Source organism: Crinia signifera, chromosome 7, assembly GCF_055691185.1.
Source record: "Crinia signifera chromosome 7, ASM5569118v1, whole genome shotgun sequence".
Taxonomy (NCBI): Eukaryota; Metazoa; Chordata; class Amphibia; order Anura; family Myobatrachidae; genus Crinia; species Crinia signifera.
In genome coordinates this window covers 30,333,962-30,361,502 of record NC_139223.1, presented here as the reverse complement: position 1 = coordinate 30,361,502, position 27,541 = coordinate 30,333,962, and the positions used below count along the sequence as shown (strand labels likewise).

The following is a 27,541-nucleotide window of genomic DNA, read 5'->3' as shown; positions in this document are numbered from 1 at the left end:
CGCTATGTAACGGATAAGGTCGCCAAAAAGAGGGCCTGGGCTACAGATTCACATGCATTATGCATAACACCACCTATGTCACATGGGGTACACGTACTTGCTATATAAAAGAGCAACACTTGTAGCTCTGGGACAGATACCAAGGATACTGAACAACAGACCACCACCTAGTGGACATACAAGACAGCTATGGCTGATTACTTGGGACAGGGATAGGGATGGGGAACCTCGGCCCTTCAGCTGTTGTTTAACTACCCATCCCAGCATGCCCTGCAACAGTTTTAGTAGGGACAAATAGTAAAACTAGCAGGGTATGCTGGGATGTGCAGTTCAACAACAGCTGGAGGGCCAAAGGTTCCCCATCCCTGACCTAGGAGATAGTGATCTTTGCTTATTGAAGACAGTAACGAAAAATAACAGAGTCAGTGCCACAGGGAACCTCTTTAATGTATGCACTGTGCATTCACCGAAGGCTAACACTCTCTCCCGCATTTCCTGAAGGAGACTCAGCTACGGGAATATTTTAGTGACCACAGAAGACTGCAACATATTTACATCAGTTATATACAGTGTGTGTGGAAGGGGGGGGGGGGGGCTAATAAGTTCACAAGAAATCTAATTGGTATTGGGACATCAGATACTGACAGGGCAGGTTAGTTGAAGGGTAAGTTTACAATGGCTGGTTGGGAAACCAGGAGTACGTTTGCCGTTCCCCAGCAGGGTGATGGGCGCTGCGATAATCCATGATGAAAACGTGTTTAGTCCCAGTTACCAAACGAGGTGGCAAGCAATCATGCAGCTTGTCCACTGATTGGCCACATGAGATGCCACAATTAGTGCGAATCAACCACCAGCTGCAACAATTCTGGTTCCCTCAGAATAAGGTTCATCAATGGTTGGAGAGTGCGGTTTTGACGTGGCAATAACCCGGTAAAACATCCCATTGTTGGATATTGCAAGGTCGTCCTCATATGAGGACTAAAGTTCCAGTATGGTGGTGCAGCAGCTGGGGTGAATAAATATCTACTGCGCCATCTGCTGGTGCACTTTCACCAGGTAGTAGAATGTTCACATACAGATCACACTACGAAGCCACTAAGAAACCTTGGAAGTTACTTCAAAGCATAACACTGACAATGAGATCCATCAAAGGAAACATGCTGGGGGAAAGGCGGTGGCCTGGCCTGTGCATCTCGAGAGAAGGGCAGAGGGACTCTACTCCATAAGATGTCCAGATAAGTTGCCTATGGCATTTGTGAGGTGGAATGTTCAGAGTCTCCATATGTCCCAAGCGGTGCTATGAGTTGAGACTGGGAGCAGCAGACATCTGTGCTGGGATTCATTGCTCTAGATAGGATGGCTAATATTTTACCTTCGGGAACAAGTAGTGGTCATCCTGTTGTGTAGACCTGAAACGTAGTCACAAGTCTTCTGGCCAAAACTTTTGTCGGTGATAAGAGGCCAAACAAAAAGCAGTAGATCTGGAACTTTTGTACTCGGACCATGTTAGAGAAGACTCGGCTCCTTGGTTCTCCAGAGCAGAGTCTCCTCCGACTGTTGCACCGGGGCAGGCGGCACAATACATGATTGAGATGAGTAAGGCATGAGGCAGGACAGGCACGTTACGCAACGCAGTGGGAGGAGCCGCCCAGCACCGGAACGTCAGACCGGTAAACCCTCCGTCAGTTTAGTATTCCTCCACCCAGCCGTTCTCCGATATGAAGGCATCAATGACTTCTTTCATTGCCAGGTTCGGGATCAGTTGATCTTGGGTCAGTGGACTCCGAGTCACAGGGTCAAAATGTCCAACTCTCTATAGGAGTAAAGAAACAGAAGTAGTTCATGATGACTATGCCGTATAGTAAAGATACAGTAGGACATCTCCTGATTGGTTATGTTATTGAATGCTAATGTCACCCATGTACAAATGACAACATGTAAACTGTGAAACTAAACATGCCTGGCTGTGTGTTACCATTGTGTCATTTTTTGCCATTTCCACACATTTACAATCTGGTATTTTATTTATAGATGAAGATCTTTGACCACAGATTAATGCATACACATGGCTTACAAACAAGAGCCATTTCGTGAGCTCACAAAATGGCTGCCACCACTGAGGATATCAGGGCACTTGAGCAGTCCCTGACCCTGCAACATGACTCTTTTACACCAATGCAAGAGGCCATGATGGAAGGTCTGCAGTTCCCCTTCGGTTCCTTGTCTGTGGCTTCTCATCTTCCATCCTTGGTGCACACTGGAACTCACCGCTCCCATATTCTGTGACCATGGTGACCGAGGAGGAGATGGGGAAAGTGAAGGAGAGGAAGGAGCCTTACTCTCAGATGCCAGGGCCAGTGACCTTGCTCCTCAGATATAAACCACTGGTGGTTATGAGGGAATATTGTGGGGAAGATCAATACCAGTCCTTTTTTTGTGTAAAATGGTCAAACTTGGTCGCATTTCCCAGAAAGTGGGACCTCAAATGTGTGTCACAGATATTACCTGCAGGTGCTCCTCTATGTCCTTCCTGTCGTAGGTGATGCCGCTTGGGGTTATACACGGTTCTCTCATGAGCTCAAAGCTGATCTTCCCGCACAGGTAGTCTGGGATGTCGCGCTTCTGCGGACAGGAGGAACAGCTACAGTTAGTGCAGTCACAGCAAATGAGAGCTACATCCACCCAGTTAGCAGCCAGGCACACAGCAATCATACAGTACACAGGGCACATACAGAAAACGTTCCAGAAACGTAATGGGTCCATACGCTACACAACATTGAGAAGCTTTATAGCTCTTCCCAAAATGTAATTATAGAGGCTCTAGGCTTGTTTATCCGCACAGAATACCACATGAGGCGATGGCGAGAGGTTATTTGAGGTTTTTTTTGCAAGTGTAAAATTATCATAGTCATTTCCACCCCTCTGTCCTCCCCGAATGTGTATTCTGGCCTCTAAGCGTTGAGTGACACATTACAGCAAGGTGACATGTCCGTTTCAGTGCGGCTTTGTTGTACTCTATGGCCCTTTATCTGATTGCCTTGCTCGGGCCCGTATTCAGCCAGTGTTCCGATAATGTGCGTATACGCATGTGCAGAACCATTCGCCGACAAGTCCTCGCTCCTGGCCTTCCGAGCAGGGGGTGGAGAGAGGCGTTGCGGCCTGATCAGGGTCATTACCATATGTGTAACCCCTGCGTTTCATGGGTGTTCCCATAAAAACCCAGGGCGTGCATATGGAAATGTGGTCGTGACGTGCGTGCGGGGGGCGGACAGATGACTTAACCGGATGTCAGCTGCCCGCCCTGATCCCTGCTTTTCTTCAGTCATATGTACGAGTGGTCTAGACCACTCGTGCATGGGCGAGCGCTTTGCACATCATTCGATGGTCGCTGATCATCGAATGATGGGGGAGGTTCCCACAGGCATTCGATTGCCCATTCGGCGTGCGAATGGGTGGCGCCGGCAATCCATGCGCTAGGCGGGGTTTGGTACCTTTGCTTCGGCCCGTGCACAGGTCCAAGCGAAGTGATCAGAATTATGGCCTATGTGCTTACGGTTAAAAAAAACCTTCCTATGAGGAGCGATCATGATCTTTCCATTGCAACACCTAGGATCATTTCCATGTTCAAATGAATCAATATGAAGGTCCAAAGCTCCGCGCACCACCATCAATAGATCAATAGCCAGTAAAGACCCACAGACCATAGGATAAGCTCACGCACATATGGGTATACATGGTTACGGAATCCAAAAACAGCTGATTTTGGGGGCTTCATCTTCAAGGCTGCCTTTAATAAACAGCAATAAATGACAGCGATAAGCCTGAATCCAGGTGTACTAGGACAGTGTGCTCCCGAACCACAGCCACCCTCCTGTGCCCGCGGAACCACAGCCACCCTCCTGTGCCCCCGGAACCACAGCCACCCTCCTGTGCCCCCGGAACCACAGCCACCCTCCTGTGCCCCCGGAACCACAGCCACCCTCCTGTGCCCCCGGAACCACAGCCACCCTCCTGTGCCACCGGAACCACAGCCACCCTCCTGTGCCCCCGGAACCACAGCCACCCTCCTGTGCCCCCGGAACCACAGCCACCCTCCTGTGCCCCCGGAACCACAGCCACCCTCCTGTGCCCCCGGAACCACAGCCACCCTCCTGTGCCCCCGGAACCACAGCCACCCTCCTGTGCCCCCGGAACCACAGCCACCCTCCTGTGCCCCCGGAACCACAGCCACCCTCCTGTGCCCCCGGAACCACAGCCACCCTCCTGTGCCCCCGGAACCACAGCCACCCTCCTGTGCCCCCGGAACCACAGCCACCCTCCTGTGCCCCCGGAACCACAGCCACCCTCCTGTGCCCCCGGAACCACAGCCACCCTCCTGTGCCCCCGGAACCACAGCCACCCTCCTGTGCCCCCGGAACCACAGCCACCCTCCTGTGCCCCCGGAACCACAGCCACCCTCCTGTGCCTCCGGAACCACAGCCACCCTCCTGTGCCCCTTACACACCACAGGATTAGCTCTACTGAAGTCCCAGCCTTTGTTAGTATAATTCTGACACGTGTGTATATAATAAATGTAAGAGTCGCGCACCTTGCGTTTTTCATCTACTTGGGAGAAGAGTTCGTCCATCTCTGCCATATACTTGTCCTGGAGAATAAACAGAGAATGTAATAGGTCATTCCCACCTCTAGAACTCTGCAAACACTTTGTCCAGCATCCCCCCTAGACCTGTCCCCGCACATAGGTCATATAGGTGACTTCTATGGTACCATTGCTCCAGGGGGTGCCAAACAGGCACAGCAGTGGGACTAGTTGAAATTTAACAGATAATACAAAAAAATCCTGCTCGAGGCATCAAAATGATAAGAGCCAAATTGATTTCCCTCTTGAACCTTGCAAATACGACATTCCCGCCAAGGAACTGCCCTACACTGAGAGCTAGTCTGCCCAGGCCAATGCCAAATGCTTCTTCGTTCCCCCTCTGACCTTCAAAGTAGACCAGCACCCGGACCTTCCCACCTCTGACCTTCCAAGTAGACCAGCACCCGGACCTTCCATTAGGCTGCTATGAACTCACGTGCTTTGTGGCCGTCAGCTGGGTACGGCTCCGGTTCTCCTCCACGTTCTCCTCCTCATGTTTCCTCTTGGTCTCTTCAAGCTCTCTGTAAATGAATAAATAGATTAGACACTCGCAACCACGTTATGCTCTATAAGAGAGTTTGCACCAAACAGCAGATTTGTAGTATACAGTTCATTGTGGTGACCCACTAAAGTCAGTGGCCATGCAGTGCAGCATTCATCATCTGTACAGGGGAGAAGCACCCACCTTTCTTTCTCCGCTAGGATGAGCTTGGTGAGATAGGCGTGCAGCTCGTTCTCCTGGTTGATCCTCCTCTCCTCTATGTTGTTCCACCGTTTCTTTTTGGCAATCCTCAGGGCGCTTGGGATGTCGTCTCCGAAGTTCAGCCTCTGCTCTTTTGCCAGGTTGTACGCTGGGATTCAACGGATAGAAAGGCGAAGTGTTATTTGACTCTTTTGCCTGCCTACCTTCTATGTCCAGCCACCACGAAACCCCCCCCCCCCCCCCCCTCCGCACTTTGTCTGCAGCAACAAAACAGGACCGAACTGGAAGGGCCAAAGCAAGGGCTGCATGAGGCCCTCCGGTTCCCCTTTGCTGTTTTAAAGAGTGGAAGTTTCCCATAGCAACCAGTCAGGTTCTTTTGAATATTTTATAGCAGCCGATGAGTTGCTATGGGCAGTTTCTCCACTTTTTTTGATCATTTGATACATTTCCCCCCTTCACCACATCATCCCAAGCACCAGAACCAGCCAGCAGAGTCATGAAAAGTGCTCACTGGAAAATGTAACAAAGGGTCGGTTAGACTGGAGAATGTAACAAAGGGTCGGTTAGACTGGAGAATGTAACAAAGGGCCGGTTAGAGTGGATAAAGTAACAAAGGGCCGGTTAGAGTGGATAAAGTAACAAAGGGCCGGTTAGAGTGGAGAATGTAACAAAGGGCCGGTTAGAGTGGAGAATGTAACAAAGGGCCGGTTAGACTAGAGAATGTAACAAAGGGCCGGTTAGACTGGAGAATGTAACAAAGGGCCGGTTAGACTGGAGAATGTAACAAAGGGCCGGTTAGACTGGAGAATGTAACAAAGGGCCGGTTAGTCTTGTTCTGCCAACTGTGTAGCAGCAATAGCAGACATTGCTGTGTGCCGGGGCCAGAAGCCATCCTGTAACTGGATATCCATCCAGCGACGGCCATTTGACATGTAAGTGGATGCTGTGGGAAGATGATGCATATCAGGATGTAACAGTGATCACCTGCTGCAGTGAAGGTGGAAGAGATCTGTGTTACCCCAGCCGCTGAAGAACTATACCTGACAGCAAGCCCTGCCACTGTTTGGGATTTGTGGTTTCCCAGCAGGAGTGCCAGGTGCACACTCTACGGCTACAGAAAGCTGGGTCACCTGGGGCTCCCACACTGATCTGATTGCTCTACTGCTATTACCGGGCAGATACTGCTCGGAAGGTCACATTGATATATAAACTGCTGAGCGGGTGTTCTGTGCGGTACATAGCGGCCAGCTACTTGCAATGTGACCTGTATCGTGACTTCTTGTGCTAAAATAACTGCAATCCGTAGCAACCTGGCGAATGCCGACCTGATGACGTCGGCAATTTAATCCTGAAACATTTGTACTTCTGTAACTGCCAATTCTAATAGCAAGACGAGAACTGCCGCAGTGTATCCTATTTTACACAATCCAACCCTGAGCAAGGATCAATCAGTTCCTGATTTGCGTATGTAAAGTGCCAGCCTGTAACCGATATGGGGTAATGCCAGAGTGCTGCCAGCAGCCTGGTATAAATGATTCAGCAGCGACACAGAGTTAGTGGTATCGCAGCTCCCGTCAGCTTGTTGCTGGTAACCGTATATAAACAGGGTGTCAGACGAGATCTGTGCAATGGAATTCCGGAACATTCCTCTGCTGCAAGCACTGAGGTTCCATATTACCAAATCCCCAGATGTAAAGAGTTTGAATGGCAGGGAGTCTAACGTCTATGAGGATAAGCCCAGCAGGGGGGGGGGGGGGGGGGGGGGGGAGTAATATCATTATATCCAAGCACTCTGTTCTGCTGATTCTAGCACACTCTAGTCTGTATGTCACTACTGTTATACAGACAAGTGTCATATTTCTAAAAACCGATGTACAGGTAACATCAAGTACAAATAAACCAATGGCAGAGTCCGATAGACAGTAACGGGGTGCCATATTTGGTACTTGTGAGTTATCCGGGCTGCCGATTTTTTCATCGCGCCCGAAATCGTGGGCATCGCGGCGGTCGTGGCCGTTATAAGGAGCCGCGACGCGATGCCCACGATTTCCCATAGACAGTAATGTTAAAAGACACGATGGACCCGATTTCCCATAGACAGTAATGTTAAAAGACGCGATGGACCCGATTTCCCATAGACAGCAATGTTAAAATAAAATTACAATGTGAAATTGGCCAATATGTTTTTAAAAAAAATGTTTCATGGCCCCCCACCACCGTTAACGCCACCCCGCTATTGACGCCAACCCGAAGCGTGGCGAGCGCAGCGAGGCCGCGAGGGGCGGCGGTACGCGTCCTCCGACCTTTTCATGCCCTACTATCCACTAGGGCGTGGAGTGAGAATAGAATAGTGTGGAGAGCGCAGCGAGCAACCGAGCCCGAAGCGTGGCGAGCGCAGCGAGCCCCGCGAGGGGACGCGGACACCTTCACAGGTATCCGCGTGCCCTTGCGGGCTTCACAGGTGTCCGCGTCCGCTCGCCACGCTTCGGGCTCGGTGGCTCGCTGCGCTCGCCACACTATTCTATTCTCACTCCACGCCCTAGTGGATAGTAGGGCATGAAAAGGTCGGAGGACGCGTACCGCCGCCCCTCGCGGGCTCGCTGCGCTCGCCACGCTTCGGGTTGGCGTCAATAGCGGGGTGGCGTTAACGGTGGTGGGGGGCCATGAAACATTTTTTTTAAAAACATATTGCCCAATTTCACATTGTAATTTTATTTTAACATTGCTGTCTATGGGAAATCGGGTCCATCGCGTCTTTTAACATTACTGTCTATGGGAAATCGGGTCCATCGTGTCTTTTAACATTACTGTCTATGGGAAATCGTGGGCATCGCGTCGCGGCCCCTTATAACGGCCACGACCGACGCGATGCCCCCGATTTCGTGTCTTTTAACATTACTGTCTATGGGAAATCGGGGGCATCGCGTCGCGGCCCCTTATAACGGCCACGACCGACGCGATGCCCCCGATTTGGAGCTAAATCGTGGGCATCGCGTCGGTCGGGTGTCCTTAAGTTAACCAAACTTAAGGACAAAATCGGCAGCCCGGATAACTCACAAGTACCCCATATTTGAATAGTAACTAGTTTACGTAAAAGTCTCATTCATCCATGGAAGTGTTAGAAGTAAGGAGTCTATTATAAATGAACAAGGGCACCTTGTTCTTGGCATAACGCCTGAAACATAATGTATATTTATAGACAGGGATCGGATACATCTATGCATTAAGTGGCCATTTTATTGGAGCCAGAAAAAAAAAAGCAGCCGATTTATCAACGTCAACAAGAAGGTGAATAAACTTTATTAGTGCAAGGTGCAAAGGACGAGAGCACTAAAAGGTGTGTATACACTATGCAATTCGCTCCCCGAGCGCCAAGGACCTCGTCGGGACTCCCAAGTGACGGATATAGGGCATACACACTGAACAATAACAATATAGTTCAGTGATGTCATCGGGTCCTGCTCCGTACATGCGGTCGTTAAGGATATAGTCAGATTGAGCTGACTGGACGACCGGCGAACAATGCTAACCTCACACGTAGCACTGCGAAATTTGCAGCACTGCGTGGGAACCAGAATCACTCCCATTGTTTGTACCACACACACTGGGCAATATTTTAAACGAAGGGCCAAAACGAGTGATATTGTTTATAATAATCGCTCATGGTGGACGATATCAGACCAGACTGGTAATAATTGTGCCAAGACATTAAAAAAACTCTAAAGCCTTAATATCAAGGAAATTACTAGCAATAAATTAACCTTAAAAAATAATTATTATGAATAAATAACACTGGTAGCTAAATAAAATTGGATATCATCACTAAACCTAGTGTGACATGATACAAAAATAATAACCATCAGTAATAATAAATAAAAGATGATTGGTAAATAGATGGAACGCTGTGTTAAGCAAAAAAATACACAAAAAAAAAAAATACAGTCTACAAAGAGAGAGACCGGAACTGTCCTTCGCACTGGCAAGAGAAGGATGTGAACCGCGTCAGTGAGCTCCTGAAGTACCAATCACACAGCGCAGCAATGGGAACTGATGGTATATGTCAACGAACGATAGCGAAGTGGCCACGCATTTTATGCGCATCTGATTAGCCTTCATTTCTGGATTCCTATTCAATATAGTAAAAAAATGTATGTGTCAAAGTTTATGTTCTTTTCGCCCCAGGATACTTCGTCATTAAATTCTGTAACCGCTTTCCCACGGAAGAGTATATTTACCAACATGCGGTTTGTGAAAGCCGTCGATCCCTGGTAGTTTTGCCCAATGGTTCTAAAAGGGCAACAGGAATCACTTTTACCATTTGATGGGGGATTTCTGATGTTCGCTGCCATCGAATGGTCTGAACGCAGTGATCGCGTGACTAGGTGCTGCACAGAATACATGTATATGTCACACTTATCTCAAAGTGCTTGGGTGTGACTAGCGCTGGGGACCGCATACAATACACATAATAGTTGCAGGTTACACCCTCTTGTGCAGGCTGTGATCAGAAACAAGGGGGCGAGTCTGCCTGACACCATTGTGGGACCTGGTCAAATCCCCAAAGATGGTGCACATGCCTTGCTGTTGAGCCCACACCCCTAAAAATTGGTACTGTCAATTAGACTGACCGGAGAACTCAAAGGGGAGATGAAGGATATTATGGGGAAGAGAAATCAAACAATGGAACTGTGTGAAGTAGTAATCTCTGCAAAATACTTCCTAGAACCTTTATAGAAACTAGGCACAGGACTATAACAAGTACAGTGTTATCCAGTCAGCTGTTAATATTTACAATAGACAAATACACAAAGGCAAGGAGGGTTTAATATCAGAACAGCCTCGCACCACTAAAATGCAAATATCCCCATGTGTAAATGCACTCTATAGAAAAGAGGGGCGGATGTATTAAGCCTGGTAAAGTGATAAAATGGAAGCTAATATTGCACCAGCCAATCAGTTGTGCTTTATAAATGACATTTCGGAGTTTATTGGCTGGTGTGTTATCACTTTCCACTTTATCACTTTCAGAGGTGTAATAAATTTGCCCAAGATTTCCCACAAGACTATACAGAATCCTCACTCTGTAAGCCCATGCTATGGCCAAATACCGGAGGCCACTTCCAGAAACAGACTTGGTACACACTCACCTCTCTGCAGATTGGCAATGGCTTCATCATAGTTCTCCATTTCCATCTGGCACTGCCCCAGGAAGAAGTGGGCTTTCACTGACTGGCAGTCGAGCTCCAGAGAGTGTTTGCAGTCTGCCAAAGCCTTGTCCAGCTGCTGCATCTTCAAGTAACAGAGGGCCCGGTTGGTGTAATACACAGCAATAGAAGGGTTCCGTGTCTATATGGTGGGGAAAGAGAAGTGTTAGCAATCCTCGGACAACAACACAGGTGCAATCAAAGTCGCCATCGCTGTCAACCTGGTCTGTCTGCCCCGCCCCATTACAATGTTAGCGCTCACTAACAGGTAGTTGCACCACCCTTTTTGAAACTACCATCTTGATAATCGCACAGGAAGCTGCCACTAAATAACTCCGGAATAAAGCTGCACTCACATTGGATTAGCACCAGCAGCTGTGAGGTGTGCTACAGCAAACAAGTAAAGGAATTTTTATAATGTCTGGCCAAACAGTAAGGTGACTCCTATGCTCTTATTCTGGTTGACTCGCAAGGCTGCAAATTTCCCATGGGCGAATCCCCCGTTCCGCCACCCCACCTGGACTTCTGTGTGCAAGCATATTACATTGACCTTTAAACGCACGACAGCGTCTGGCTTACGGAAGGCTGTGGATACTCACAATGGCTTTGCTGTAACAGGAAACAGCCTCTTGGTATTTACGAGCCACGAAGAGCCGGTTGCCCTGTTCCTTCAACTCCTGGGCGCAAACGCTCTTCTCCGGGCTCCCTCCAATCCCGCCTTGGCCACCGCCGCCACTTCCACTCTCTTCCTTCCCTTTCATGCCTGGGGCTCCGGGCGTCACCCCTCCGAACCTCGGGATGCTTGGTGCCACCCCCAATTTCACAGTCGGCGCGGGACCCCTATACCTACAGGGGACCACGTTACATGTATATATAAAACTCTGACAACCCAAAAAAAGAAACTTGGCTTTTCCTCAGCAATACCGTCTACTGCTATTTATGTCCTAGATATGACTGGAATGTAACACATACAAAAGCCACAATAAAATAGCACTGCCCCTATAATCAGACAACCACAAGACCACCGTGCATCACCCTTTTGTGGGTGTTTAAGTGGGATAGGTCAGTAATATATCGCATTAACCCCTTGCTGTCTGCTTCTCATCTGCCAAGGACAGTGCGTTGCACCGCAGCCTGGGGAGAGGCCACAGAAATAACAATATTATAACAAATATCCCCCCTAAATCCAGTGTACAGCTGCTCAATGCCCTGTAATGCCAAGGTGACTAATTAGCCCAAGAGCTATACTCAATATATTAATAAGGATTAATGTCCCCATAGCACCCAGCACTACTGATGTAGAATAGCCCCCAGTGCTCAATCGAATACCCTATGGGGCAGGTGTATAGGTAAATATGTGCCCCTCACATACATGGAGTAGAGACAGGACCCTCCCCTCAGTCACACCCAGACGTGACAGGCCCCAGGGACGCACACAGACAGAACACCCTCCTTCCGGGATGGGACGTTACAGCCTCCAGCACTGACACAGCCCGGACCCCCAACTGCTGGCTGCTAAACCCCCAACCGGAACATCCGGCCCCGTCAGTCCTCGTCGTCCTCAGTCCGTGCGAGCAGTTACACAGTGTCAGGAATAGTTATGACACACGATTCTTTCAGAATTGTCCCCAGTAGTGTGTTGAGTTGGGGCGGGGAGGACATTTTACCGAAGACCAAAATGTTAATACGGTGCTGGGAGAGCGTCTTGGGGAAAATGGCTGCTAGAAGCGGAGACGGAAATGTAGCGAAGACTGGTTGCTAGCGCTGTTCCGCATCAAACCTTTGATTGGATAGGTAAATGATTGAGCGGCGTGCGGGCCAATGAGATATTCAGGCTGAGCTGCCTTCGCCTGGGGAGTCTCCACGGTGGAACGCAGATAACCATCCTTGTGATGATCTGACAGGTTCTCTCGCCTCTGCTCTGTCTGAAGTGAACTGTACTAGTGTCCAGTCTGTCAGTGTGGTTACGGTTGAGCAGTGGGTGAGATCAGCTTTTATGTATGTATGTAGGGTAGAATAGAGAGCACCCCAAGACATATATTGGGGGGGAGCACGACTATAAGGCCAGCCAATGTGTATGCATTCCTGACTCCTTAGGTCCATCATGCTATTATTATTATTATTATTTTATGTATTTATTTATATGCATTGCTGTTTCTGTAGGCTTCTGCTATTATTACTATTAATATTATTGTTAACATATTTTATTTCTAAGGCACCACAAAGTGTCTGCAGCTCCATTTGCATTCCACCTGTTACTGCGCAGACAGGCCTCGTCTGGACACCCTGCAATGCGGCATAATTTACAAATGTACCACTAGACCACAGGTTCTCAAAGTCGGTCCTCGGTAGCCCACACAGTGCATGTTTTGCAGGCCTCCTCATCAAGAATCAAGTGAAATAATTAGCTCCACCTGTGGATCGTTTAAAATGTGCCAGTGAGTAACTAATACACCTGAGCACTTGCCGGGTGACCTGAAAAACATGAACTGTGGGGTCCTGAGGACCGACTTTGAGAACCCCTGCACTAGACCGTGCGAGTGCTTCGTTCTGCTGAGTCACATCAGGGAAAGAAACCATCAGGTTTATCCTTTATCAGATACAAAATCAGATACATGTATCCCAACCCTCTTACAGAATTTAGTGAACAACCATTTAAATTGTTAAGGTAATAAATTGTTAATGCGCTAGAAATGGAAATTTATATAACTCAATTATGAGAAACTATGGCCAAACTATGAGCGCTTTATTAGAAATAAGGGTGCTCACGACAGACCATTAGCGACATATGCAGGTATTTGGGCTATTTATTCATTTATAGGGAAAGTGACGTGATTCAGAGGCGCACACTCTTTCTGTAGTCAGGTAGTTACTGTACATGCAGACAGCTCCTACGGCGTATTACCATGTGTGCACAGATGCTATTGCCTCTGAGGAAGATGGTATCAGAAATGGAGAGTACCCCTGAACTTTGTGCCTTATACGAACTTGACATCTAGCTCGTTTTTGACCACTGTGCCGTGGTACACTTGTGTGCCTTGAGCTGTTCTTAAGTGTGCCCATAGAGATAGAGATGTCCACTTTAGGGATGGCCATCATTGCCGTTGCCATATTGCAACTGACCATCGATAGTGCTAAACTATGCAATGGTCATCCATTTTGTTTGACTGATTTGCCTGTGGGCCAATCAAAACACTGGGGCGGGGCTTTGTGGGTATTGGAGCTATGCTCTATGTTTTTTTGGGGGGGGGGAAAGAGCAAAACGTCAGTTTTGCTGTGCCATCGATGGAGGGAAACCATCTGGTTCTCCCCCCGTCGATGGCAAAAATATTTGACATCCGCAATAAACCATCTATGATTTTGAATCATCGATGGTCAATGGCCATCCTTAGTCCACACCAGTGTAGAGCCACCACCACTAGTTCAACTGTTATTCACTGATCTCTTGTTTTTATGTGAGGGCCAATGTATTTTATTTTTGTTACCTGTGGGGACCAGTGTGATTGTTTTTTCATATGGGTGCCAATGGGATATTTTTTTTTTCTGTTTGTTTTCCCTGTGGGGGCCTAATGGTGTGCCTTGGCAATTTTAAAATCTTGTTTAGTGCTTTCAGCTGGTCGTTCTTGCTGACTGATGATTTAAGTGATTTTTTTGCCTGGTGTTAGAGTCCAAATGCCCGGACATGCAGACACCGTTTTAAGGACTGGCCTTAAGCTTTTGCCATTTTTGCTCACCTGTCATTGGGCTGCTGCAAGTTTTCATGGTGCAATCGGTGGTGGCGTATAAGGGTGCAGCAATCAGTATTACAGCGTGCATGAATGCTACTAGTGGGGGGCTCAGTCACTCGAGTGAAGGGATGTACAGAAGGGGAGGAGTTTGTAGCAAAATTAGTATAAACCCACATGCTGGTGACTCCAGTGAGGTTTAAAATTTTGCCTCATGCCTCAGTAATGTCTCTGGTTTCACAGGCTTACTATTGCTCCAGCCAACAAAATGGCTGCCTCCATTGTGTGCAAATGGATAACATGGCTGTACTGTCCATACAGAACTTGTCTGTGATCTGATATTGGTGGGCGTTTTAAGCTGCAATCAATTAATTGTTGATACACATTTGTATTCCAGCTTTTGAAGCAAAAAAAACTAAACTTTTAATCTCTCTCTCACAGGGAAATGGCGCTGACATCTGGCCTCTTTCAGTGCAGCGATCCTAAAACGTGGCAGCGAGTCTCAGATATTTACTGGGATGTCGTGGCATCAAAGGCAGCCAAGCAAAGCCGGTTACTAGAGCTGGACAAATGGTGAGTTGGAAGCCGATGGTGTCGCTGTCACCTGCAGGCAGCCATTTTGTGAGCTTGAGTCTGATATTTGTATGAATACATGCTCTCTGGACTGCAGACATTTTGTGGATTTGGACACGTGAGCCTTCAAGGCGCCGCCTGACCTTGGAATTGTGTGATGTATGCAATAAAACACTGAGGGAATAAATGTATAGCATAGAATATCCAGGCCGGAGCCATATTGTTATTAGAGATATGGAACTCTAGATCTTTCTCTGAGGGTGTTACAGTACAGGCAACACTGAATAAGGCACAGGAAGCGAAGTCGACTCTCTTATAACAAGGTATGTTGTGAACATATCTACATTCTGAATTATGACACTGGGGGCGTATTGAGTAGGGGGCCCATGTAAAGCCACCGTCTAGGACCTCCTCTCTAGCCAGCAGTGCAGTACACTCTCCGAGCACTAGGGGCACTAGTAACCCTAGCTCTGAGCCAGATGTGAAATTCAAATAAAAAATGTTGTGTAAAAAATACTCAAAGGGTTAAAGAAATGGGTAAAGGTTGTGTGGTGAAGTCCAATGTGTGCCTCGCACCCTGCATCTGCTATAAATATGCCACTGGATGATACCAGAATGTTGACATGGATGATATGTCAACAGTCAAAATCAACATGGCCGTTATGTCAACAGGCTCTTTGCCGACAGCTTATGTAACGTTAGGAATAGGGCATAAATGCATGAAAAACATTGTAATTATGTCATAGTTTTATGCCACCCCTGAATAAATGATTGACTGTGGGTAATAACTTTAAGTTTAACCCCTTCAGTGGTGGGAGGTTTTTTTTTTTTTTTAGGGAGCGCTCCACCACTGTGACTCTCGGGTCCAGGCAGCGCCGCTGAGCTCTACATCATCCGATGCCCGGCCCTGTCCTCGGCAACCGGGCTGTTTGGCTTGAGGGGAGTGGGGGCAAGGCCGGACAGCTGCTGAAGCTGAGTTCAGCACTCAGCTCAGCAGCGCTGCCCGGCACTAAGCAGCGTAGACCCTGGTACTTCCCGAGTATTTTCCGGGTTTGGGCACTGGAGCACAGCCTGGAAAATTCTCGGGAGTACCAGTGAAGGGGTAAATAGGAGTTACCGTTTAATCTTCCATATAGGTATCAGAAGGAGCTGCCTTCCTGCATAAGTGCTAGGTCTCAGAAGTCACTGACACAGGATGAGCTGGTGAAACTGATGGAGTGGAAGTTAAAGGTCAGTTATTGATTTATGTCAGACATTTCTGGTAGACTGTATAAAAAAGTTTGACCCAGGCAGCCATCTTGGACTCCTCTATGTGGTTATCAGTCAGCTGACCTCTCTTTATTTTTTGATTGGACAGAGAGGGAAGTTCCGCCCACGCTTGCAGCAGATGGTATCCTCTAACTCGGCGAGCTTGGTAGAGAGCTGCACCGGAAAAGCCTTCCAGCTTCTTCCCGACGTGTCCGCAGCTATCACTGAGCTCTGCCAGTTGAAGGGCATTGGTCCCGCCACTGCATCAGGTGTGTACTAGTGGCATCACTGAGGCGTTTTGTCACTCATGACTCCTTGGTGCCCCTATTGACAAGTGAATAAACAGAATTCCTGAATACTGGTTCAGCAAAACAAAATGGCCTCCAGTGGCGGGAAGAGGTTATATAGTTCATGCATGTAATGGACCACTGAGCATAATGTACAGTGTGTGTAATATTGAATTTATATTATTATTTGTAAATATATAATGGAAGGATTCAAAGCCTGAGGTATTTTAGCTGAACTTGCGATTGTAAGGAAGCATTTTAAATGTGCGCAACAGACTTCCTCTCTATTGGCGCCGGAGCCTTTCTGAGGCTGAAATGTCTGGACGATAAAATATATTCAGCTGTTTAGCAATACTATGGTGTATATATAATGGCAGAAGGTTTGTGACAGAGCGTTCCTGTATGTATGTTTCTGTATAGCTGTTCTGGCTGCTGGCGCCCCAGAGCTGACGGCTTTTATGGCAGACGAATCCGTGGAGAGTGTTCCTGGTCTGTCTCCCATCCAGTACAACCTGAAACACTACCTGAGATACCTGGAAGAGTTGCGGCAGAAGGCTGAGGCTCTGAACACAGGTGAATACAGGGAGCCTTAGACTAGCAGCACCACCGCCGTGGTTCCGTGTCTTGTCTTAATCGCGCAACTGTTTTACAAGTTCGGCCTGTCAAAGTACATGTGTCCACATACACCTAGCCTTCTTTCACATTAAACAGCCCCTCTAGTAGCGATGTGCGTAGTTTTTGCGACTCCTAGCGTGTGATTTGCAAAATGGACAAGCAGCTTCTGCTGATTAAAATAACATTGTGTTTATATTGAGTGTGTGACTGCCACTGAATCTGCATACAAAGTGCTACATTTCCAGGAAAACACTGTAACGTAGTACGTCTTATTAATTCTTATTAATAATGGTCTTCCCAAGAACAGACTCGCACCACTGCAATCCATTTTAAATGCTGCTGCTAGGCTGATCTTCCTTGCAAGATGCTAATCGTCTGCTGATCCGCTCTGCCAGTCCCTCCATTGGTTGCCTGTATCTTACCGTATGCAATATAAAACACTTCTACTCACATATAAAATGATTAACAATACTGCACCAGCATATATCGCTTTACTTATCACAAAATATCTCTTATCTCGACCACTCCGCTCTGCACAAGATCTGCGTCTCTCTTCTGCGCGGATCACTAGCTCCATTCACTATCACAGGACTTTCATCGGGCTGCTCCCATCCTATGGAATGCCCTTCCACGCACAATAAGACTCTCCACTAGCCTCCAAACTTTCAAGCGTTCCCTGAAAACTCACCTCTTCAGGCAAGCCTATCATATTTAAGTTCTACACGCATAACCCTCCGAGGCACTTATGTATTATATAGCTTCCCTTCTGGAGTTGTAACTTGGTGTGACTGCTATGCTATTACTTGTGTCTGTCCTTGTGTTTCCCTCCTATATCCCTATAGATTGTAAGCTTGCAGCAGGGCCCTCCTACCTGTCTGTTGTTACCCAGTTAGTCTTATCACTGTCTACTATTGTAAAGCGCAATGGAATCTGCTGCGCTATATAAGACGCTGTAACAGAATCTGCTGCGCTATATAAGACGCTGTAACAGAATCTGCTGCGCTATATAAGACGCTGTAACAGAATCTGCTGCGCTATATAAGAAACTGTAAATAAATAACATACATCTGCAGTCCATCTAGAATATAGGCATGCTGCATGTAATTTTAATCTGCAGAAGCTGCTTGTGTCCTATTCATTTTGCACATCGGACACTATGTAATGGTAAGAATCACAAAAATAAGACGCCTGTCGCTAGTCACACACACACCTCACCCGTTTTGTATAACGTGACTTTTATCACATGGATAGATGTACTGTATGTTAACACACCTGTATCTTTTTTTTTTTATTTAATATAGCTGCTCGTACTTTTCTTAGGGCACTGTAAACCAAGCAGAATGTATATACCAGTGATGGCGAACCTTGGTACTCCAGCTGTTTTTGAACTACACATCCCAGCATGCCCTGCAACAGTTTTAGTATGGCCAAATAGCAAAACTGTAGCCGGGCATGCTGGGATGTGTAGTTCAACAATAGCTGGAGGGCCAAAGGTTCCCCATCACTGGTATATACAGTCATGTCACATACATGTGCCCTGTAGCTCTATTATCCTTAGAGGGAACCTCCCATTGATGTGACGATGGGCACATAAGAACTGAGTGAGATTATATTCTCTTTGCAGCATCAGCGGAGAAGTGGACACCGCACCGCGTGGAGCTCTGTCTGTGGACGTGGAAAGTGGCACAGAAGCTTTGCCCTGACCTGCTGTCGTCTCTGGAAGATGCTGAACAAAGGCCAACCAAAAAACTGAAGACAAAGCCGTGATTACGAGACGAGGAGAAGGTTTACAGCCATCGCTGTTCTCGAGTCGGTGGTCTTCACTGTAGAATTTTCATATTATGGCATGATTAAATGAGCTGTTCCGTCTTACATTGGCAAAGATTTCACACGCTCTCGGGTACCTTTCGCTACACACATGCTTCATCCTTGTGGCTTGATCAGTGTTTGTCAGACACTTCTTTATATCAGTAATGTCCTGCTATGGACAAGAATAATAGAATATTATGCAAAAAAGTCCTTTGAGGTTGTTGGACAACCGGTAACCCTTGAAAGTCTGCCATACTCTGCTTTAATCTATCTTGGCACGAGACAGACTTTCCCAGAAATATGGAAACATGGAAAGAGTAACTTCGGAATGCTGTTCTGATCGTTTTGAATGTTCATTAGGGAGCATGGTGGGAATACTGTTATTGTCCACCCTAAAGAATCTGAGGAAAATCTTATGCAAGCTGACTGTAATACCACTAAGAGATGGGTTTTATATGATCATAAAATAAAGAGACCGTTATTTTTGTACAGCATGTAGATTTTATTCACTCTTTATGTAAGCAATCGTTGTTGTTTTTTCTCTTACAATCCTGCCCCAACCCCCCACCCACACCCCCTCACACAATAAACGACTGGTTACAAAAGCATCACCAAATTTTATAGAAAATAAATTCTCTTAATGATTTCCACCTCCGTACGAGTTTTTGAGGTTAAATCTGTGTCCTGTATATATAGGAATTGATTTTGGCACTATTAACGTGTATCAAGGGTTAATGTTCGGGGAATGAAAAGGGTACAAAATCTGGCATTCTTAAATATTATCATCTCACTTGCATTCCAATAATTTTCCAAACTGTAGTTTAATCATAACTTTTTTTTTATATTGTTATATAAATTATCTGTATACTTTTCAAATACTTTTTTTTTACGCCTGAGGCTTTTTTGTAACCTAAGCCTAGAAACTTAAATAATTAAAGCATTTATTGTATCAACTTTTGTGTAAGACTTATTTATACAGTATAATGGACATTGAGACATGACCCAGGTTTGGGTCTAATACAAAATGGCCGTCTGTCAATCTGAGATGAATTTGTAATAGTTCTGTAGTCTAACAATTAATCTGTGACAGAAACTATATTTTAGAATCATTAAAAAAGACAAAACAAAAACAGCGATTTCTGTATATCGGAACCGAGAAAACTGTAGCAATCGATTGAATTCTGTCATTTCTCTAGTGCAGTTATGACAGGACGTGCTCGGTCGCTAAGACAAAACGGCTTTCCTTACACATTTTACCTGGTTTGAACAAAATATTAAGACAGAGCAATAAATAAACAATCACCGTACAGTTATGGAAACTGGGGCACAGAGTAGTGTAACCCATAGCAACCACTGACAATTGGCTCCCAAAATCCAGACTCAACCAAGAGAATGTTACTGTAATTGCCATGGGTTACAGCAACAACGTGGCACCAGGTTAATAAATGCCCTCCCCACGGCTGATCAGAGTTACTACATGTCACGGTTACAATACGAAGTAAAAAAACAAAAAAAAGTTGGCACACGGCGACCTGTCAAATGTAGTAGCACACTACACTGTATGGTCTCATTGACAATCATTCAAAAGACAATAACAGGTTTTTGGGTGACCGTACATGAGGACTGTTCAAGCTGGTAAACTCCAAATTAATATCTGGGGATCAATGTATCGTGGCAGAAATGCCAACGGGGTAATAAGAGGCCGAAGATTGAGGCAACTTTGTGAGTACAAATAAAGTTTTGGAGATGGGTTTTCATCAGGTAATCTTCACGTGGCCCTAATTGTTAGATTTACCCTTTTGGGTGCCAACGTTTGCTGTGAGAGAGAGTCAAAATATCTGCTAAAAATGCCAGCGGTTCTTTTTTTGGGTGCAATAATTAACTAAACTTCAATGGATTGACTTGGCTGTATTTGTATTTATTTATACTAAAAGAACAGTCGCTGTGAGCGACACTGGTATTTTTTGAGGACTTCTCACAGCATCGTTGGCATTTAAAGAGTTAACTCTTTCCCTGCCAACATCTGAGATGCAGGTGTACACCCTAAATACGATCTCTGACAATCTCATCAAGTACAATAAACGCTGCAATTTAACGTGGAACAAAATTGGAGATCTCATCAGGTGGGTCCCTAACATTCCTTTAGTCCTATGGTTCAGTACACTTAGTGATTGGAGGGTGCACCTGCATTTTCTATTTTTTCCTGTGTGCCATTAGAAGTCTCAACATGGTAGCACCTCTTATTATGTTTAAAATTAGGGAATGCAGTACAGTCCCTCCCATAGGTTAAGCTCACCATATCTATATATATATATATATATATATATATATATATATATATATATATATATATATATATATATATATATATATATATATATATATATATATATATACACACAGGTCGGGTATCCCGTATCCGAATTATTCCAAAAACCGTGGTTTTTTTTGGAATAATTAAAAAAAAACAATTCCCTCCCCCCCCCTAACCCTCTTTTAATACTTACCAAGTCCTCCGGCGTCCATAGCAGGCCTTCAGGCCTCTCCGGCGTCTCCAGCGGTCCCAGGAGTGCTTTGCGCGCGTGCGTCGGTGACGCCACCGGCGCGCCTGGGAACTTGCGCAAAGCACTCCTGGGACCGCTGGAGACGCCGGAGACGGTGCTGGTGGCCTGCCGTGGACGCCGGAGGACTCCATGGACGCCGAGGGACCATCGGGGACCCACCAGGGGCAGGTAAGTATGGCTTAAAAAAAATTATTCCAAAAACCGGAATATTCCCTTATCCGGAATACTCGTGGTCCCGAGCATTTCGGATAAGGGATACTCACCCTGTGTGTGTGTGTGTGTGTGTGTGTGTGTGTGTGTGTGTGTGTGTGTGTATGTATGTATGTATATGTGTGTATGTGTGTGTGTATGTATATATATATATATATATATATATATATATATTCCACAGCTGATTGATGAGTAATAAGCTTAGACTTCTGGGAATAATGTATGCACTGTCAGACTTATGTGGGGTCAGTTGAAGATTATGATGGAGCTATATAATATTGTATAGATACTGGGACATCACACTCTCCATATCCGTATAATGTAAGAGTAGGAATTAGCCAGAGATGCTGCTACCTGTAATTCCACAATAGCTGCCACCGTTCGCCTGCCTTTAGCAGGAAAACATTAAATACGCCGTGCCAGAGCCGGTATCGTCAAACTATTACTGCACGGATATCGTGATTTTTCAATGCCTTCTCTGGCAAATTAATATAAGAGGCATCATAGTAATTGCCTATGAGGTAAGAGTAGGCAATGCAGGACCTGAAATTATTTTAAAATGTGTTAATTTTGGAAGGACTGTGTAGTCCCTGGGGTGTGAGAGAGATGGGAAAGACTTAGCGCCAAAGGACCCAGTTAGCCACCAGGGGTAGGTGTGGGAGACCAGAGCAGAGCAGAGTGGTTGAGGTCGGCAGCAGTGGAAAGAGGAGGTGGGGCAAGAGAGCGGTGGACTGAGGTGGTCCTCATGGGTCCTTGCAGTAGTCTGTGTGCACACAAGGGTCTAAGATTTATATTCTATTTTTGATGGGGTCACTTATTCAGCCAGGATAAAATATGTTAAAAATAAAGTCTACATTAAATTTAGATTTTCACTAAACCCAACTATCAGTAACCCGTTTTTTTTTTTTTTTTCACATAAGTACTGTACTAGTATGATAAATTAGAACTATGTATCAGAAATGCGTTAAATCACTTATTTTAGATCAGAATTCCAAATGGCAAATGAGATACAAGAGAGCATTGTGTCGTTCTGAGACAGACTTAATAAAGTTAGGGAATTGAGACGGTTTTTACAGAATCCAGCACTTAACTCCTCCCCCTCTGTCAATTTCACCTATGCATTTTGGCATCTTTTTTTTTTTTTATATATATATATATTTATACAATAGTGTCCCTTTTATGGAGGCTGGGAATGTGAGAGGTAAGATGGTTCATAAGTATAGGAAATGTAAGGCATTTGTTAGCTTTTGAAGGCAGATAAATAGAGGCTCATCAATTGCTGTATTTTTTTTTTAACATAAAACAAGGTTGGGTTATTGGAATGACGATGATTTCTTAATCTTAAAACGAGCGGTTTGCTCATGTAGTAATATGGAGTATCGTTACCTGATGATAACCCAACTCCTGGAGCGCACGATGCACAGGCAGTAATAAATTAAAAAGAAAAAAAAAAGCAGATTTGAAAACCACTTATATACATAGCAAACAGCATCACATGACTCTGCTCTATCAGACGTAGATGAACACGGTATCCTTCTACCCCGTTATCTGGTTCCGCGTACAAAGCTTAGTCTCCGCTCTGCCAAGGGCATCAGCAATGCGGCAAGAAGCAAGTTCTTCACTGGGGGGGGGTTAAAAGAATAGGTCCACTGCAGCACCAAAGAATCCTTTAAGGGATGCTACACAATCGGGGTCAGAGGTCAGGGGGGATGCGGGATCTGCACACCAAGCAGGTCATAAGCAAACACATTCCAGAAGATAGCAAAAGCCAGGAAGGTGGCGTAGCACAGGAGGATGACCCACCATCCGCACTGGTCCTGAAGATTCTCCTCATAGCTACGCAAGATGGTCAAGCCCATGCTGACACCGACAGCCGCGCCTGCCAGATGAGCCATAAAACTAGGCTGGGGGCCAGCGGCTGGTAATGGAGGGGAGAAACGGAGCCATACGGCGCGGCCCACTTCCGAACTCACTGTGTGGAAAGAGAAACTTGTCAGTGTAATAACGCAAAAATATTAACCCTTTGCAATCCAATTTTTATTTTTTTTTGCAATTCGAACCGTCTGGTTTAAATTGTTATTTTTTTTAAATTCAGAAATGGTCTACATTGAATGTTGAACGATGTTAATGTTCTTGGATCTGCTATTAGTGCTAGGGCTGTTGAGCCTGACTAGATGAACAAATTAAAATCAGGAAAACCTTGCATGTTTTTGTTCGCGTGTGATACAGGTGCAAGCAAAAAATAAAGCAAGATATTCCTTCGTAAGGATTCAGTATACGTGCCAGTACCTCACACGTAATTACATTTTCCCCTTTGGTTTTAATTTTGAATGTTTAGGAGTTATGGCATTTTACTGCCTACTGGGCAGTTTTATCAGAACAATGTCACTGATGAAAATTCCAGGACTGGTAGTGAAACGCGTCATATAATTGTATTACAATTCAATACCATTTTCTCTAACAGTCTTATTCTCAAGGTTCCCTGTCAGCCAAAACCTGTTCTACACATGTACATATTGGTACCAGATCACTTTGGTCACTTTGAAAGCCTGGTCAATTGTGACATGCAATAATTGAATACTGTATGCTTCAAGTTAACACATTTATAAAAAAGTAATTTTTCATAGAATCAAAGGTGTATCATGACTTTTCATTTTGAACGAAGATTCTTCTCCCCAATCCTGACAGTATTGAAATTGGGTCACAAGTATTCATCACCAAACGCGGTTAATCTCAGCGAGAACTATTCAGGGGTGTATCTCCTAACGAACTAGGCTAGTCTCCTTGGAAATTATTGGAGCTTGGGTGTAGCAATAGAAAGGCATGTTATCCTATTCTGTGTCAATCCTTACAAGTAGACTCTTCTCTGGTAGAGAGTGATCTCTGGGAAAATGGATGTAACCCTTCAGTCTATCCTGTGAACTCTTCACTCTTCATTGTTCGCAGGAGCAGCACTAGAGAGACTGAAGGGCTACACCTATTCTTCAAGAGACCTGTCTGTATGGCGCTATATATATATATATATATATATATATATATATATATATATATATATATATATATTATTTTTTTTTTTTTATGTTATACAGTACAACAAATGACAACATTTATTCTACTTTAGATATTTTTTTCCATCACCATTCCGCACACTTCCGTTGTTTGCAGTCTCTCCCCTCTCCATTTTTTAAATTCCCCTAACTGGGAGGTTTTAGCTAAACTTCTTGGAGATTTTGACTAGTCAAAATCTCCTGCCAAAATGTCACAGTGTGTACAACCCTTAAGCTTTCCTGTCTCCTGCGGCCGTCTGTGAGCACCTTCAATATTTGTGCTGCCATTAACCATATTTATGTGGGTGTGGTATAACACCCGACAGTCAGGATTCCAACATTCATTAGACCAACGTCGGAATCCCGAATGCGGGGACTCAGACAGCAAGGGGATCGCAACGAAGCCCCTTGCGGGAACACTGCGCTCGCCATGCTGTGGGCACAGTGGCTCGCTGCGCTCGTCGCCTATTTTATTCTCCTCTATGGGGGTCGTGGACCCTCATGAGGGAGAATAGCCAGTGCCCATCTGTCGGGGTTTTAGCAGTCGGGATTCTGGCTGCCGGTGAGTCCTCCGGCACCCGTTTATGCAAGTCACAATGAGGGGACAGATAAAGAGGTGGCTTGACTACTACCACTTTCTCCACTGCTGCTATAACCTGGGTTATTAATGGGGTAATCTGGGTCATGGCTCAGTGGAAAAGTGTTAACCTGGGTCCAGTAATCAGACCTGGCAAGCTTGCCTGGTTGTTCCAAGGAAAAACCTGTGTCAATAGTAAACATTCAATGGTGTTCTGATGGTCCAGCCCACCAGCCAGCCAAGCTGCAGTGCTTCTGCGCATACGTGGTATTTTTTGCCTATGCGCCAATCATATAAATTTTTTTTCCTATCGAATACTTTTGATGCAATGGTCAGTGACATATGCGCAGAACCGATCAGCACCGGTTCTGAAACTGCACAGTTGCAAGAGAGCAGGTACAAACATCAATGCCACCATCATTATTTTGGCTTGATTCTATCAATTCACCATGCATCCAGGATTGATAACAAAAATCGCCCATTATTGTACATAAAGATCCCTACTGCTTACATGTTTTGGTGAGTGTTCTATGTCCCTGATTGGCTACAAGATGATCATGTCCTGTGAGTGCTCGCATTGGCTAAGAATTGGTCTAACCTTGTAACAGTTACAATGCTCTGATTGGCTACAATTTGGTGCACCACTTGAAATGTCCTGGCTGACCAGCCAATTGCAATAGCCTCTGATACCTTTCACCTTTATATATTCTGCAAAAGTTCAATACCCCTGATATTAATGTGTCCTACTGTACGTCAGACGAATCGGATTCCATTTTCTTTGTTGTACTTACTGCAGACCAATGCAAGGACCATCCTGAGGACCTTATAAGGGCAGCGCATTCCAGCCCAGTTCTGTGAAAGAAATGCAAGAGGTGTTATTGCTGCAAATAACTGGCGTCACTCTAGAACAGAAGTCCTCAAACTATTTGACTCTGGGACCCCATAAGACAAGAAAAATAATTACAGGACCCCAGCAAGTTACTGCAGTAGGTCATCCAATCACATGTGTAGTCAGCAGACTGCACATACATTTGTGCTCATAAGTTTACATACCCTAGCAGAATTTGTGATTTTCTGGCCATTTGTCAGAGACTATGATTACAAACTTTTCTTTCACTCATGGTTAGTGGTTGGGTGAAGCCATTTATCGTCACATAACTGTGTTTACTCTCTTTAAATCATAATGGCAACAGAAACTACCCAAATGACCCTGATCAAAAGTTTACATACCCTGGAGATTTTGGCCTGATAACATGCACACAAGTTGACACAAACGGGTTTGAATGGCTACTAAAGGTAACCATCCTCACCTGTGATCTGTTTGCTTGTAATCAGTGTGTGTGTATAAAAGGTCAGTGAGTTTCTGGTCTCCTGAAAGACCCTTGCATCTTTCATCCATTGCTGCACTGACGTGTCTGGATTCATGGGGAAAGCAATATAATTGTTAAAGGATCTGCGGGAAAAGGTAATTGAACTGTATTAAACAGGAAAGGGATATAAAAAGATATCCAAGCAATTAACAATGCCAATCAGCAGTGTTCAAACTCTAATTAAGAAGTGGAAAATGAGGGATTCTGTGGAAACCAAATCACAACCTTTTTTGTGCCAAGGGCCGTTTGTATGGGGAAAATGATGCCTCTTGCTCATATTGGAGGTCATTTAGGTTGATTCGCAAAGCCGCAAAATTTGCAGCTGTGCTAGTCAACCAAACTCGCACGCTGAGTTTCCCCGCATAAACATCCATCCGCAGCTTGCGTGTGTGGAGGAAATCATTTCATGGTTGTTGACCATGGAATGTTTTCTACAGTGCTCGCAAATCTAAGACACCTCTCTGGTGTCTTAGATCTGCGAGCGCCCTATGTGCGGGAAGCGTGAGGGCAGCTGACATCTGCTGAGGTCAGCTGGCCGACCCCCGTACCTGTGTCAATGGCAAATTTCCATGGCAACACCCATGAAATGCTGCGCATTCCCATGGGCGCAATGACAGTCCCACGCCCACCACCCACAGTGCTGTGTGCGAGTGGCTGGCAAATAATCAATTTGCCATGGATGCTCACACAAAACGACTACACATGCGCAATGGCGAAACATTGCGAATAATGAACCTGAATGACTGAAAATGGGCGCTGGTAGCTGTGTTCTATTCTAAAGTAATGCAGATAAAATTGGTACCAGCAATATCTGAGGCGCAGAGGGACTCGGTGATGTCACTGGTCTGGAATCAGTGATGTCACTGGTCTGGAATTAATTCATAAACTGTACATAACAATCCACAAAATGGCCGCCCCGGTGCCCATTACATTTTGTTTTTGCATTTGGTTGTAATGATCCGTCAGATTG

At 45.6% G+C, this 27,541-nt stretch overlaps 3 protein-coding genes across 7 annotated transcripts in view; 1 reads left to right on the top strand and 2 right to left on the bottom strand.

Moving 5' to 3' along the window:
- Positions 1 to 421: 421 nt before the first annotated feature.
- On the bottom strand, positions 422 to 12,190 carry STUB1 (STIP1 homology and U-box containing protein 1). The gene is made up of 7 exons (XM_083152743.1): positions 11,146 to 12,190; positions 10,490 to 10,688; positions 5,325 to 5,490; positions 5,076 to 5,160; positions 4,589 to 4,645; positions 2,506 to 2,622; positions 422 to 1,813 (listed from the first exon to the last, which is right to left on the bottom strand). Exons 1-7 carry the CDS (start codon positions 11,305 to 11,307, stop codon positions 1,688 to 1,690), a joined length of 912 nt encoding a protein of 303 aa, XP_083008869.1. The 5' UTR covers positions 11,308 to 12,190; the 3' UTR covers positions 422 to 1,687.
- Positions 12,191 to 12,212: 22 nt separating this feature from the next.
- Positions 12,213 to 19,363, top strand: LOC146020010 (uncharacterized). 5 transcript variants are annotated; one of them, XM_083152749.1, is made up of 6 exons: positions 12,213 to 12,340; positions 14,713 to 14,844; positions 15,981 to 16,074; positions 16,202 to 16,361; positions 16,800 to 16,952; positions 18,619 to 19,363. In XM_083152749.1, exons 2-6 carry the CDS (start codon positions 14,717 to 14,719, stop codon positions 18,759 to 18,761), a joined length of 678 nt encoding a protein of 225 aa, XP_083008875.1. In that variant the 5' UTR covers positions 12,213 to 12,340; positions 14,713 to 14,716; the 3' UTR covers positions 18,762 to 19,363. The 5 variants fall into 5 exon arrangements, with proteins under 5 accessions (XP_083008875.1, XP_083008874.1, XP_083008877.1 ...); XM_083152748.1 differs by lacking the exon at positions 12,213 to 12,340 and adding an exon at positions 12,395 to 12,527; XM_083152751.1 differs by lacking the exon at positions 12,213 to 12,340 and adding an exon at positions 12,428 to 12,450.
- Positions 19,364 to 22,537: 3,174 nt separating this feature from the next.
- The window catches only part of RHBDL1 (rhomboid like 1), a 57,733-nt gene continuing 52,729 nt past the window's right edge, over positions 22,538 to 27,541 (bottom strand). The window contains exons 7-8 of the mRNA XM_083152742.1: positions 25,993 to 26,053; positions 22,538 to 23,549 (exon numbers count right to left, since the gene is read on the bottom strand). Of these exons, the coding sequence (XP_083008868.1) occupies positions 23,278 to 23,549; positions 25,993 to 26,053 (333 nt within the window). The 3' untranslated portion in view covers positions 22,538 to 23,277. The remainder of the gene's footprint in view (positions 23,550 to 25,992; positions 26,054 to 27,541) is intronic.

What these genes read in the sequence shown, in the direction of transcription:
- STUB1 (XM_083152743.1), bottom strand. Translation starts at nt 11,307, where the DNA reads ATGAAAGGGAAGGAAGAGAGTGGAAGTGGCGGCGGTGGCCAAGGCGGG. An exon ending in ATCCTAGCGGAGAAAGAAAG is followed by an intron (nt 5,161 to 5,324) that starts GTGGGTGCTTCT and finishes ATTCATTTACAG; the next exon opens with AGAGCTTGAAGAGACCAAGA. An exon ending in AGCTGACGGCCACAAAGCAC is followed by an intron (nt 4,646 to 5,075) that starts GTGAGTTCATAG and finishes TTTATTCTCCAG; the next exon opens with GACAAGTATATGGCAGAGAT.
- LOC146020010 (XM_083152747.1), top strand. An exon ending in TGATGGAGTGGAAGTTAAAG is followed by an intron (nt 16,075 to 16,201) that starts GTCAGTTATTGA and finishes TTGATTGGACAG; the next exon opens with AGAGGGAAGTTCCGCCCACG. An exon ending in TGGTCCCGCCACTGCATCAG is followed by an intron (nt 16,362 to 16,799) that starts GTGTGTACTAGT and finishes GTTTCTGTATAG; the next exon opens with CTGTTCTGGCTGCTGGCGCC.